The sequence below is a fragment of the Eurosta solidaginis genome, chromosome 3 (assembly GCF_040869045.1).
Source record: "Eurosta solidaginis isolate ZX-2024a chromosome 3, ASM4086904v1, whole genome shotgun sequence".
Classification (NCBI taxonomy): Eukaryota; Metazoa; Arthropoda; class Insecta; order Diptera; family Tephritidae; genus Eurosta; species Eurosta solidaginis.
The window spans coordinates 165,172,665-165,187,756 of NC_090321.1; the positions used below are offsets into that span (position 1 = coordinate 165,172,665).

At 41.0% G+C, this 15,092-nt stretch overlaps 1 protein-coding gene across 4 annotated transcripts in view; it reads left to right on the forward strand.

Annotated features, from left to right (window-relative positions):
• Opa1 (Opa1 mitochondrial dynamin like GTPase) overlaps window positions 1-15,092 on the forward strand; it is an 88,371-nt gene that overhangs the window by 53,737 nt on the left and 19,542 nt on the right. For 2 of the 4 annotated variants that reach the window (XM_067773716.1, XM_067773718.1), the window contains exons 3-7: window positions 316-451; window positions 699-818; window positions 1,050-1,124; window positions 2,208-2,797; window positions 2,868-3,095. In XM_067773716.1, coding sequence (XP_067629817.1) covers window positions 316-451; window positions 699-818; window positions 1,050-1,124; window positions 2,208-2,797; window positions 2,868-3,095 — 1,149 coding nt within the window. The remainder of the gene's footprint in view (window positions 1-315; window positions 452-698; window positions 819-1,049; window positions 1,125-2,207; window positions 2,798-2,867; window positions 3,096-15,092) is intronic. The other 2 variants (XM_067773719.1, XM_067773720.1) reach the window with 1 other exon arrangement.

Below are 15,092 nucleotides of genomic sequence, written 5' to 3' on the forward strand. Positions count from 1 at the left end.
TTCCAAGACAAAGTGGATAGAGAACTTATAAAATGTAAATAAAAAGTCCGGGCTAGAACGACAAGTACAAGAGACTGGATTCCATTCCTTTCTTGAGAAGTATCTAAAATTCGATATTAAAAATGCTGCCAACAATTGCTACAACATAATAATATTCCAATAATTTTTGATATTTCAATGAAAATACTCCGGAATTTCAATGCAAATTTTTGTTTTCCTTTATTTAGTTGATGGGAATGTCGGAAGAGTATTTCTATTTAGCATTCTATTAATGTGCGTACTAAATAATTTATGTCTATTTAAAATAAATGACAGAAATATGAAGAGTGGAAAGATGGTCTCCCAGATATGAAATGGCTAGAGGATGTTTTGCCGCAAGGTGATAAATGGAGTAGTTTTTCCAAAAAACTTATGGAAGTCGGCGGTGCAATGAAGGATGTAGTTCAAATAGGTAGGTCTTAAGAAAATTGTATCAACGAATTTCTCTCACTTTATCAACTGAATTAGTATATTTATATTATAGATAGCACATAATACATACATATGTATATTGATTTTATAGGAAACTACTTTAACGTCATACTTTTTTATTTTAAGTTAGGTGAGGACATTAAGTACATACTAATTTCATTTAAATTATATAAAATATATCGTGCAAACAGCTAAAGTAATTTATGTGGGTTTGTATTCGTATTTAGATCCTAAACTAAAGGAACTTGGTGAAGGGAAGATAGCTGAATGGAAAATGTGGTTCGATAATCGTCTGGATGATGCGATTGAAGCAGCGGATTATCAAGGCACCGCTAGTATCTCTGAATGTATGTAGGTCCAATTGTTATAATGAATACTAAATGTTGCTAAAGTGAGAGAGTTTCTTATTCTTAATGCATATCTATGTAATTTTGTCGATCTCTTGGATGAACATTTACATTGCAAAAAAGTTTAAATTTGATTGTTTTGGATTTTAATACAATTCACGCAAAGGAGCTACATGCTCATATATATTTATATATATATAATTAATTTCTATGCGATTATTTTTTGATTAGCCAAAGATGATATAAAGGCCAAAGCATCTGTATCGGCACTTGGACTCTCGAATGACGATAGTCGAAAAAAGTATGGTAGGTACTAAATGTTTTTCTGCTACATTTTTATACTCAGCGTGCTTTGCACACAGAGTATATTAACTTTGATTGGATGACAGTTGGTTGTACAGGTATAAAGGAATCGAGATAGATATAGACTTACATATATCAAAATCATCAGTATCGAAAAAAAATTTGATTGAGCCATGTCCGTCCGTCCGTCCGTTAACACGATAACTTGAGTAAATATTGAGATATCTTCACCAAATTTGGTACACTAGCTTATATGGACCCAGAATAGTTTGGTATTGAAAATGAGCGAAATCGGATGATAACCACGCCTACTGTTTATATTTATAACATTTTGGAAAACAGAAAAAAACTGAATATTTAGTAAATAATACACCTAGAATGTTGAAATTTGACGTGTGTACTGATATTGAGACTCTTGATAAAAGTTTGAAAAAAAATTTAAAAATGGGCGTGGCACCGCCCACTTGTGATAAAATCCATTTTACAAATGTTATACGCCCACTTTTATATAAAAGATTTTTAAAAGGGTCGTGGACGAATAAAATTAGCTTTATCTTTGCAAAAAAAGAGCTTAATATCAATGGTCTTTCATTTCCCAAGTGGATTTATAACAATAAATAGGAAAAACTTAAAATTTAAAAAATGGGCGCGGCACCGCCCCTTTTATGACTAAGCAATGTTCTATGTTTCGGGAGCCATAACTCGAAGAAAAATTAACATATCGTAATTAAATTGTGTACACATATTTTCCTTATAGCATATTTCTAGTAAAAATGGACGGGATCGGTTAAAGACCACGGGAACTTATATATAAAACATGTTTAAAAGGGTAGTAGACTAAAATATTAAGCTATAACTTAGCAAAAAATAGTTTTGAATCAATGATATTTCACTTATCAAGTTTTACTGTAAGAGGAAATGGGGAGACATTTTTCTTTTAAACGGGCGATGCCACGTGTTATATAGAAAATTAATTTATCTGAAATGAAATGTGCAATTGAAGCTCACCCTGAGTATATAATGTTCGGTTACACCCGAACTTAGACACGTTTACTTGTTTAATGTTCATATATTATGCAATTTTAGAAACTTTGCAAAGTCAAGTAGAAACATTGCAGACTGAGATAATGAACGTACAAATCAAATACCAGAAAGAATTAGAAAAAATGGAAAGAGAAAATCGAGAGTTACGGCAACAATATCTAATACTTAAAACAAATAAAAAAACAACAGCAAAGAAAATCAAAAAGTCCTTAATTGATATGTATTCAGAAGTTCTTGATGAATTATCAGGCTATGATACAAGTTATTCTATGGCTGATCATTTGCCTCGCGTTGTTGTTGTTGGCGATCAAAGTAGCGGTAAAACTTCTGTATTAGAATCAATTGCGAAAGCACGAATATTTCCTCGTGGAAGCGGTGAAATGATGACACGCGCACCAGTAAAAGTAACACTTGCAGAAGGACCATATCATATTGCCCAATTTCGTGATTCCGATCGTGAATATGATTTGAATAAAGAATCTGACTTGGCAGAGTTACGTCGCGAGGTTGAGTTGCGCATGCGTGCTTCTGTACGTGGTGGAAAAACTGTAAGCAATGAAATCATTTCAATGTCAGTCAAAGGTCCAGGTTTGAAAAGGATGGTGTTAGTCGATTTACCAGGGATAATATCGGTATGTTATTTAAAAGCATGGAATTTTTAAATGGTGGATAATATCAAATTTGTTTTTAATATGTAAATAGACAATGACTGTTGATATGGCGGCAGATACAAAAGATTCTATACATCAAATGACCAAACATTATATGAGTAATCCAAATGCGATAATTTTATGTATTCAAGATGGTTCAGTAGATGCTGAACGCAGTAATGTGACTGATCTCGTAATGCAATGTGATCCATTGGGACGACGAACAATTTTTGTCTTAACCAAAGTAGACTTAGCTGAAGAGCTTGCTGATCCTGAAAGGGTAGGTTTTTTTATTGTTGTTTTTGTTTAAAGTAGCATCTACACCATTTTTATATTAAAATGAGAAACCTTCAACACGAAGTAAGCAAAATTCGTTTGAAAATAAGAAAACTTAAGTTTAATGTAAGAAAATAATATTTACAAAGCAGATTAGTCAATTTATTATAAGAAAACTTCAGTTTAAAACAAGTAAGGAAGGCTAAGTTCACATTACATACTCAGCTGCCAAATTACAGCTTGCAAAACTTTTAAATTACCTTCTTTCAAAAGTGGGCGGTGCCACGTCCATTGTACAAAATTTTACTAATTTTCTATTCTACTTCATAAAGTCAACCCACCTACCAAGTTTCATCGCTTTATCCGTCTTTGGTAATGAATTATCGTACTTTTTCGGTTTTTCGAAATTTTCGATACAATTCTTTTTGTTTTTATCGGCTTATTGATAAATGATTCGATGAGGTTCGATTCGAGCTCAAGGCCAGAACAATAATTTTTTTCTAATGATAATTATTGTTATTTTTTAATTTTTCTATAATTGATAAATTGTATTTTGTTTTTGGAATAGCAAGTAGACAATTTTTCAGACAGCCTGCCATAGCAGATCCATTTCGAAGGGTGTTAAGCCTTCATCATGAGTACGCTTTGGGCACGCTGCACAGCTATGCAGCGGTAGTTTGTTTGACTTGGGAAATGTCACTTGGGAAACGTTAAAACAAATTAATTGACAATATGTGAAGTATCATACCACAGATCTGACATCAAATCTGCGCTTTTCAATTGAATGGTGATGGTGGCAGCGGTTTCCTTCGCAAAAAAGTTACCAACCAGGCTGTGGCACCATTCCCGTTAATGGTCCGGATATTTTAGCTGTATGACCTCAAATCGTAGACCTTGAAACGTTTTTTGTGGTCAGCACCAAAAAGAGTGGCATTATCCCAGGCTTTGTTTCATTTCAATGTCGTTTTTATGAGACCCGTCACAAGCCCAGTACGAGGAATACTAAGCGGAAAGTATTAAGCGTAAAGAAAGATTTGACTTCTATACACGTTACCAACCTCGTGCCATCTGTTGGCCTACAGAATATACCCGACCACGGGAACGCAACTTAGGAGTGACTACCGGGTTGTACTTTAATACATGCGCTATATAATGTAGCACACACAGATTAGATATTACGCTCGTTAAATGCTCTTCACGCGCAGGACGATGTCCCGGTCAATCTTATGGGGAAATCGTAGCAGCTCCCATGATATCTCCATCATCAGCGAAGGTTTGGTTTGATGTAGACATTAGAGGATAAGCATATTGATACCCCTTCAAAACAGAATATGGCTTTATCATAAATTAGTTGGACCTACAGTTGTACCATCTCTTTATTTTTTCTGAGAAGCAGAAGGACGAACCCCTTAGAGGTTTACGCCGCCGTTCTTACTTTACAAAACCTGATTTTTATATTTAAAAATTAATATTTTGGAAATGCTTTGTTTATTTGTATTTAAAAATTTCAGGAGTAGCTCCTTGCGGAGGGACAGTCCTTCGTTCACTTACTCCAGGGAGTAAATCCGGTTGTTGTTGTTGTTGTAGCAGTGCTTCGACCCATACAATAGGTGCGACCGATCACAAATTATCATCAATGTCCTCAAACGGGAGTCCAAAGAAACTTGCTGTTTCAACAGAGGTGGACCATAATGAGAGGGGTGTTAGAGGCGTTGGTTCCACATTATAATTGAAGATATGGTTGGTGTCATGTGGGGACACATTGCAAGCAGCACATACATTTTGTGTGTGGGGGTTGATTCTGGATTGGTAAGAGTTTTACCTTTTACAGTAGATCAAAGTTCAGCTAGAGTTACGCGTGAATTAAATCATAAAAAGGTTAACAGCGAGATTCTAAACAACAAGTCTTTATTCCATGAGATCAGCCTCAAACCTAATTTATTTTATTAAAGTAAATTGCTTATTACTTACAAAAGTGTACATCGTATGATTATATAATTAACAAGCATCACACCATTTAACGGCTTAGTTCCATTGGAATCTGCTTACTCTAATATATTCACTTACGTACTAATTTGTTGTTATTAAAACTGTTTTACCAAAATTCTCAAATATACAAAAATTCATTACATTGTTGTGTTACGTTCTCCCCAACTTTCATTCATTCACTAACATATAAAGAAACGTATTAACAGTGAAATTATGGGAATGTAAAGATTATCAGACCAATTCTAAATATTCTCACGGAATTTTGTTCTCGCGTATTTTTTTATTCTCGCTGAAAAATTCCTCCAATTCTGTTCTCCTAGGGAGAACAATAATTGGGGAATAGGAATTTCGAATTTTCGAAGTCAGCTGTTTTGTCAATTGAAATTTCGTTGCACATTTCTTCTTTTGTTTAAAAAATTGAAAAGTTTAATTATTGTTGCAAATTTGTTGGAAATTAAGAAATAAAATATAAACAATGCACAGTATTTATAGCATTTCATGTGGTATTCACTGAAATGAGTAATGAATTGGTGCCACAGCAACATCAACAGCGGAACATAAGACGAAGACGGCCGCATAACACAAATCTGCCGGAGTTGCCTGCTTTCATTCAGCAAAGCAATTTGCTGGCGGCCAAGTTGAGTTGAATTCGTCTTTCGTCATATGCCAAAATCTATTTAAGCCTTATTAAAAAATCCTTGCGCAATTTCTGGATGGCTGCATCAAATATGTATACCAAGAGCTCTACCGTTGCTTATGATATACTTTTCGACTTAAAATAAAGAATATTGTGGTTGCAGTTGTTGTTGTATTAACAGTGAGAATATTGTGGTAGAATGTAAATACATATTTTAGCACAAATTTGTACAAATAAGTGTTTTCTTAAAATAACCAATTTCCTTTAACTATTTTGATGCATTCCCTTTAATTTAACTAGTGAAAAAACACCTATGAAATGGCAGAGAAATCTCCCTCTCCCTCACATTCATAATCAGACCAATTCTAAATATTCTCGAGGAATTTTGTTCTCGCGGATTTTTTTTATTCCCGCGGAAAAATTCCCCCAATTCTGTTCTCCTAGGGAGAACAATAATTGGGGAACAGGAATTTCGAATTTTCGAAGTCAGCTGTTTTGTCAATTGAAATTTCGTTGCACATTTCTTATTTTGTTTAAAAGATTGAAAAGTTTAATTATTGTTGCAAATTTGTTGGAAATTAAGAAATAAAATATAAACAATGCACAGTATTTATAGCATTTCATGTGGTATTCACTGAAATTAATAATGAATTGGTGCCACAGCAACATCAACAGCGGAACATAAGAAGAAGACGGCCGCATAACACAAATCTGCCGGAGTTGCCGGCTTTCGTTCAGCAAAGCAATTTTCTGGCGGCCAAGTTGAGTTGAATTCCTACTTCTTCATATGCCAAAATCTATTTAAGCCTTATTAAAAAATCCTTGCACAATTTCTGGATGGCTGCATCAAATATGTATACCAAGAGCTCTACCGTTGCTTATGATATACTTTTCGACTTAAAATAAAATATTGTGGTTGTTGTTGTTGTTGTTGTTGTGGTATTAACAGTGAGAATATTGGGGTAGAATGTAAATACATATTTTAGCACAAGTTTGTACAAATAAGTGTTCTTTCTTAAAAGAACCAATTTCCTTTAACTATTTTGATGCATTCCCTTTAATTTAACTAGTGAAAAAACTCCTATGAAATGGTAGAGAAATCTCCCTCTCCCTCACATTCATAATACCTACTTTTCTCCCATAACCGGTTTCCGCTTTTTCGAACATTGTTCAGAATAGGAGGAAAGGGAGAAGTGAAAAAACTCACAAGCAATTTTTATTTAGAATACGAGGAATGGGAGAAGGGAAAAAACTCGCACGGAATTTTCGTTTAGAATTGGGCTGAATACCTAATTTTCTCCCTTAACCGGTTTCCGCTTTTTCGAACATTGTTCAGAATAGGAGGAAAGGGAGAAGTGAAAAAACTCACAAGAAATTTTTATTTAGAATACGAGGAATGGGAGAAGGGAAAAAAACTCGCACGGAATTTTCGTTTAGAATTGGGCTGTATGTTATTAACATACCTCACTTTCATTGATATCTCTGTTACCATACATTGTACATTGCACATACATAAGTCATGTTATTAACATCCATTTTTATTTATACTGTAACGAATTTAGTGCAATTCTGCTTATTTGCAACCTTCTGCTAACGTTCGAATCACTAAACTGTTGGTTCCACATTACAATTAAAGAGATTGTTGGTGTCATGTGGGGACACATTGCAAGCGGGGCATACATTTTGTATGTCGGGGTTGATTCTGGATATGTAAGAGTTTAACCTGTTACAGTATCCAGAACGAAATTGAGCCAGAGTGACTCGCGTTTCCCTGGGGCGTATGCGTTCCTCTTCCGCAAGTTTTGGGTACTGTTCCCCGAGTGCTGGATTCAGTCCGACGCCTGTTTGTGGAGTTCACCAAGGACCTGATTGAGTTTTTTTGCTTCATACGACGCCTGTTTGTGGAGTTCACCAAGGACCTGATTGAGTTTTTTTGCTTCATACGGCTGAGTTCTCAGGTGCCGTATTTCCTCAAAATGCTTACGGAGGTGACTCCTTAAGTCCCTAGGCGGTGCTGGCTCATCAATCAGATGTCTGTTTGGATGCCCAGGTTTCTGGGTATTCAACAGGAACTGTTTGGTTAGCATCTCATTTCTCTCCCTGATGGGGAATATTCTCGCCTCATTATGTAGATGGTGTTCTGGGGACATAAGAAGACAGCCCGTGGCGGTTCTGAGCGCAGTATTTTGGCAGGCCTGTAGCTTCTTCCAGTGGGTAGTTTAAAGGCTTGGCGACCATATGGGGGACGCGTAGCACGCAAACGGCTGGCCAATTGCTTTGTATGTGGTAATGAGCGTTTCTTTGTCTTTTCCCCAAGTACTGCCAGCAAGGTATTTGAGGATTTTAATACGGCTCTGGATTTTCGGCTGCGTGCTCACCAAAATCTAGATACTGATCAAACGTCACACCCAAGAGTTTGGGGTGTAGGACAGTCGGTAGCGTAGTGCCATCGACGTGGATGTTCAAAATGGTCGTCATTTGGGACGTCCAAGTTGTAAATAGGTCGCGGATGATTTAGTCGGTGATAATGCCAGGTTTCGCGAGGCGAAAAACTGGAGAGATCAGGGAGGTAGCCGTTTATTTTGTTGCAAAGCTCATTGATCTTTGGGCCCGGGCCTGTTGCCATTATTGTGCAGTCATCGGCGTATGAAACGGTAGTGACTCCTTCTGATGGTGAAGGTAGCTTAGATATGTAGAAATTAAACAAAAGTGGGGATAGGGCACCACCCTGTGGCACCCCTTGTTTAATTCTTCTTCGTTTTGATGTTTCGTTTCTAAATTGCACCGATGCCTGCCGACCACCCAGATAATTTGCGGTCCACCTTTTAAGACATGGGGAAAGGGTAGACCCTTCCAAGTCTTGCAGTAACGTGCCATGGTTGACCGTAGGCTATGCCGTCTGGGCCCACTGCTTTGGATGGTTTAGCATGACCGATGGCATCCTCAACCTCTTTGGCGGTGATGGTAATTGGTGACGCACTGAACTTATGTTTACCTGCGTGTCTGTTGGTTCTCCTTCCATTTTTGTCGACCGTAGAATGCATTATGTATTGTCGGCGGAAAGCGCTCGTGCATTTTTTCGCGTCCGACAGCACTTTGCCGCCAAAGGCGCTGGAAACTTTATCATTGTGCCTAGACGGATTCGATAGGGACTTTACAGTGGACCAAAGTTTACCTACACCGGCAGAGAGGTTACAACCGCTTAGGTGATCCTCCCACTTCGCCCGCTTGTGTTCATCCACAAGCAATCTGATGCGTTGGTTTATATCCCTTATTTGGGGGTCGCCGGGATCGAGCTGTCTTATAAGGCCACGTTCTCTCGCTAAACTTGCGGCCTCCGCCGGGAAGTGGGGCCAAATTTCGGGAATTCTACCGGCGGGAATGAAACGAGCCGAGGCGGATTCAATGACCTTGCGGAAAGCACGCTCCCCTTGGTGGACATCAGTTGGGATAGGGAGGGAAGCAAAGCGGCTGTCTGTAAAGGATTTGTATTCGTCCCACTTTCCTTTTTTAAAGTTAATGAAAGTGCGTTTTTCTGCTATGATGAAGTCGGCAGGACGCTCGAGCGAAATAGGTATAGGCAGGTGGTCGGATGCAGTGTTACCATCGGCTGCCAGTTGACGCAGTTTACGAGTTCTGCGCTCACGACTGAAATATTCGGCGAACTATGACAGCTTCCTACCATACGTGTGGGGGCGTCTCCGTTTATAGTACAAAACGTCGTTTCTTCTATTTGATCCGCTAACATCTCACCCCTACTGTCCACCCGCAAGTTTGAATGCCATAGATCGTGATGGGCATTGAAATCGCCTAAGATAATGCGATTGTTTCCAGTGAGTACGCCGCTGATATCAGGGCGGTATCCACTGGTGCAACAGGGATGTAGATGTTGATGATTTCTAGATTTGCATCGCCCGACCGGACAGACATGCCTTGACGTTCTAAGACATTGTCCCTGCGGTCGATGCCAGGATCAAATATATGACATTGCACAGAGTGGTGTATGATAAACGCGAGGCCGCCTCCATTTCTGCTCATGCGATCTTTTCTGTGGACATTATACCCAGAACAGTTTTGCAGTGCAGAACTTGCTGTGAGTTTAGTATCTTGAATCGCAGCAATGCGAATGTTGTGCCGCTTCATGAAATCGACTATCTCCGTGATTTTCTCAGTTAGTCCGTTACAGTTTAACTGCAGAATTCTGAAGTGCATAGGGGAACCGTCGCCACTCTGGGAGTAAGTGACGGGTGACTACGCCTGGGTTGAGGAAGGCCAGGACGCAACTGCTGTTGTGGCCCTGGGACTGGGTGTCCTTGGGCAAGCATTGGGGTACTCGGTAGATTGGGGTTTGCGACCTGGCAACATGGCGCAATGAAACGCGTCGGGGGGTTGCCGTCGCGGAGGCCAGAACATCTAGGAAAGTGGCACCGCTCAAGGCAGGAGCTGCATTGGGCGGATGTCGCCAACATATACATTCTGTGCTGGCAAACGGGGTTAGGGACTAAGAGTCTGTTTCCCTGACCTACACGATTGCTGCAGGAAAAGAGGTGGGAAGAAGACGGGGTACAGGGGCTGATGCTCAGCATTGCTACCGGCTCTACTACGAAGATAGTAGTTATGAGTGGTAGCAGCGGTTTGAGTTGTTGGCGCCGCGGGGCGCGAGCAGCAGCGGGTACTAGTTGTGGCTTGCTGAGCAGCTGGGCTGCTGGAAGGTAGTGGGGGCGCTAAGGCGTAGACTACGGGACGCCCTTGGACGTGAATAGCAACGGGCCACAAAAGATTTATAAAAGTTACGTGGACGTCGGGTTTTGGGATCAAGCCCAGAACAACCTGTCCGATGCAACCATCCCTTACACTAGACACCCTGAACAGAGTATGACCGTCCTAAAAAGATTATTTTCCGGCAGATGCAGCAAAACCATTTCTTAGGACCGGGGTCAGGAGACGGACCCGGATTGGATTCGATGCCTTCCCGGAGTAAGAGAATATGGAGCAGTCCTGCTGCAAGGAGCTGCTGGGAGGATGACAATTTGTGGGCGGGACGCAACAAATTAAATGGGGTCACACTGAAATGACAATCCTTGGTCGGAAAAAATCCCGAGTCGCTCCGGTACATAGAACCGACTGCCTTGGGAAGCGTTAATGCCTTTGTTAGCAACGCTTTGTTTAAAACGCGACGACTGCGCCAATTAAATCACAAAAAGGTTAACTGCGAGATTCTAAACAACAAGTCTTTATTCCATGAGATCAGCTTCAAAACTAATTTATTATATTAAAGTAAATTGCTTATTACTTACAAAAGTGTACATCGTATGATTATACAGTTAACAAGCATCACATCATTTAACTCCTTAGTTCCATTGGAATCTGCTTACTCTAATATATTCACTTACGTACTAATTTGTTGTTATTAAAATTGTTTTACCAAAATTCTCCAATATACAAAAATTCATTACATTGTTGTTTTACGTTCTCCCCAACTTTCATTCATTCACTAACATATGAAGAAACGTATTAACAGTGAAATTATGGGAACGAAACAATAACATGAGAAGATTATGTTATTAACATACCTCACTTTCATTGATATCTCTGTTAACATACATTGTACCTTGTACATACATAAGTCATGGTATTAACATTGTCATTTTTATATATACACTAGCCTTTACCCGCGGCCCCGTCCGCAAGGAGAAAATTAAATATATGGGATATTCACGTTAGCCTGCTTATCAAGTTATCTGTTTAAAAAGATGTTTCTGTCTAATACATTTTATTTTTGTAATTGAGTAAAAAAAGAACTAAATGAGCTGATAACCTGATAAAAAATAAAAAAATAAATGTAAGGCGCGATAACCTCCGAAGAGATCTAAGGCCGAGCTTCTCTTCCAATTTGCGTCGTGCTCCTCTTGATTTTTCCCTACAAATTGGCCGGACGGGACCTACATGTTTTATGCCGACTCCGAACGGCATCTGCAAGGCAGATGAGTTTTCACTGAGAGCTTTTCATGGCAGAAATACAATCGGAGCGCTTGCCAGACACTGCCGAGGGGCGACCCCGCTTAGAAAAAATTTCTTCTAATTGAAAAATCTTATTTCTAAAATTTTGATGTTGCTTTGCCCGGGAGTTGAACCCAGGGCATACGGTGTGATAGGCGGAGCACGCTACCATCACACCACGGTGGCCGCAGGATCCCCAAATTATCCCGAAATTATCCAGAAAAATCCACGAAATGACCCCGACGCTACCGCGGACAGATCCCGAAAACCATCTAGAAATGCCACGAAAGGGTCTCCAAAAGTTCCCGGAATAGTCCCAAAAACCCGAAATGACAACGACACGATTCTAGACTTATCCAGAGAACCACAATGAAATGATGCCTGAAGGGTACCAAAATGATACCGAAAAAGTTCCGAAATGACCCTGACGGGCTCCCGGACGGTTCTCAAAAACCATCCAGGAAATATCCAGGAAGGGTCCTTAGGGGATCCACGACTGATCGTGAAAACCATACAGAAATGATTCCGGAAGGGTCCCAAAATGATCCCGTATTAGTCCCGAAAAGTCCTGAAATGACCCAGACGGATTCCGAAAACTATCCAGAAATGATGGCGGAAAGGTCCTCAAATGATCCCCTAATAGTCCCGAAATGACCCTGACGGTATTTCGAACGGACTCCTAAATGACCCTGACGGGATCCCGGACAGATCTCGAAATCCATCCAGAAATGATCTTGGAAGGGCCCAAAATAATCCCGAAACAATCTCCGAAAAGTTCAGAAATTACCCCGACGGGATCCCGCACGGATCCCAAAAACTATCCAGAAATGATGCCGAAATGTCCTCAAATGATCCCCTAATAGTCCCGAAATTACCGAAAACCATCCAGAAATTATGCCGGAAGGGACCCCAAATGATCCCGAATACCATACAGAAATGATGCCGGAAAATACCCCAAATGATCCCGAAATAGTCCCGAAAAAGTTCCGAAATGACCCTGACGGGCTCCCGGATGGTTCTCAAAAACCATCCAGAAAATATCCAGAAAGGGTACTTAGGGGATCCACGACGCATCGCGAAAACCATACAGAAATGATTCCGGAAGGGTCCCAAAATGATCCCGTATTAGTCCCGAAAAGTCCTGAAATGACCCCGACGGGATCCCAGACGGATTCCGAAAACTATCCAGAAATGATGCCGGAATGTCCTCAAATGATCCCCTAATAGTCCCGAAATTACCGAAAACCATCCAGAAATTATGCCGAAAGGGTCCCCAAATGATCCGATACCAGTCGATAAAAAGTCCCGAAATAACCCCGACGGGATCCCGGACGGATCCTCAAAATCATATAGAAATGATGCCGGAAGGTACCCCAAGTGATCCCGAAATAGTCCCGAAATGACCCTGGCAGGATCCCGTACGGATCCCGAAAACCATCCCGAAATGATGCCGAAAGGGTCCCCAAATCATCCCGTATTAGTCGAGAAAAAGTCCTGAATTGACCCCGTCGGGATCCCGGATGGATCCTCAAAACCATATAGAAATGATGCCGTAAGGTACCCCAAATGATCCCGAAATAGTCCCGAAATGACCGTGGCAGGATCCCGTACGAATGCCGAAAACCATCCAGAAATAATGCCGAAAGGGTCCCCAAATCATCCCGTATTAGTCGAGAAAAAGTCCTGAATTGACCCCGTCGGGATCCCGGATGGATCCCGAAAACTATCCAGAAATGATGCCGGAAGGTATCCCGAAATAGTCCCGAAATGACCCTGACGGGAACCCGGACGGATCCCTAAAACCATCTAGAAATGGTGCCGGAAGGTACCTCAAATGATACCGAAATAGTACCGAAATGACCCCGACGGGATCCCGGACGGATCCCGAAAACCATCTAGAAATGATGCCGGAAGGTACCCCAAATGATCCCGAAATAGTCCCGAAATGACCCCGACGGGATACCGGACGGACCCCGAAAACCATCCAGAAATGATGCCGAAAGCGTCCCCAAATGATCCCGTATTAGTTGAGAAAAATTCCCGAAATGACCCCGACGGGATCCCGGACGGATCCTCAAAACCATATAGAAATGATGCCGGAAGGTACCCCAAATGATCCCGTATAAGTCGAGAAAAAGTCCCGAAATGACCAAGACGGGATCCCGGACGGATCCCTAAAACCATCTAGCAATGATGCCGGAAGCTACCCCAAATTATCCCGTATTAGTCGAGAAAAAGTCCAGAAATGACCCCGACGGGATCCCTGATGGATCCCGAAAACCATCTAGAAATGATGCCGGAAAGTACCTCAAAGGAACCCGCATCAGTCGAGAAAAAGTCCCAAAATGACCCTGAAGGGATCCCGAACGGATCCCGAAAACCATACAGAAATGATGCCGAAAAGGTCCCCAAATGATCCCGTATTAGTCGAGAAAAAGTCCCGAAATGACCCCGACGGGATACCAGACGGATCCCGAAAACCATTGGGAAGTGATGCCAAAAGGGTCCCCAAATGATCCCGTATTAGTCGAGAAAGGGCCCCGAAATGACCCTGAAGGGATCCGGACGGAACCCGAAAACCATCCAGAAATGATGGCGAAAGGGTCCTCAAATGATCCCGTATCAGTCGCGAAAAAGTCCAGAAATGACCTCGACGGGACCCGGACGGATCCCGAAAACCATCCAAAAATGATGCCGAAAGGGTCCCCAAATGATCCAGTCTTAGTCGAGAAAAAGTTCCGAAATGACCCCGACGGGATCCCGGGCGGATCCCGAAAACCGTCCAGAAATGATGCCGGAAGGGTCCCCAAATGATCGTGAAATAGTCCCGAAATGATCCCGGAATAGTCCCGAAAATGTCCCAAAATAATCCCGACGGAATCCCTAACGGATCCCGAAAACTATACACAAATGATCCCGGAAGGGTCCCAAAATAATCCCGGAATAGTCCCGAAAAAGTCCAGAAATGACCCCGGCGGGATCGCGGACGGATCCCGAAAACCATCCAGAAATGATCCCGGAAGGGTCTCGATATGACCCAAACGGGATTACAAATAGGGTGAAGATAATTATAAAACCATGTAACAGGCGTGTTGGAGCGAATGAAGAGTTACAAAGAAACATACAGGTAAAGCTAATAAAAGCGGGCTAATAAAAACAATTGAAGGAGGGCGGATGGCGGGAGGAGGAGAGTACCACTGATCGTTTTTCCAAAAATGTTTAGATCTCGATCTGTATGAGCCAGATACCAAAAATTATTGATTTTAGGACAAAATTTACATTGAGTTATAAGAATTTATAGATTTTGCACGAGAGGGGAAAGGAGGGGGGGGGGGGGGGTGTATCACTGCTCACTTTGTAAGCCCTCGACTTATT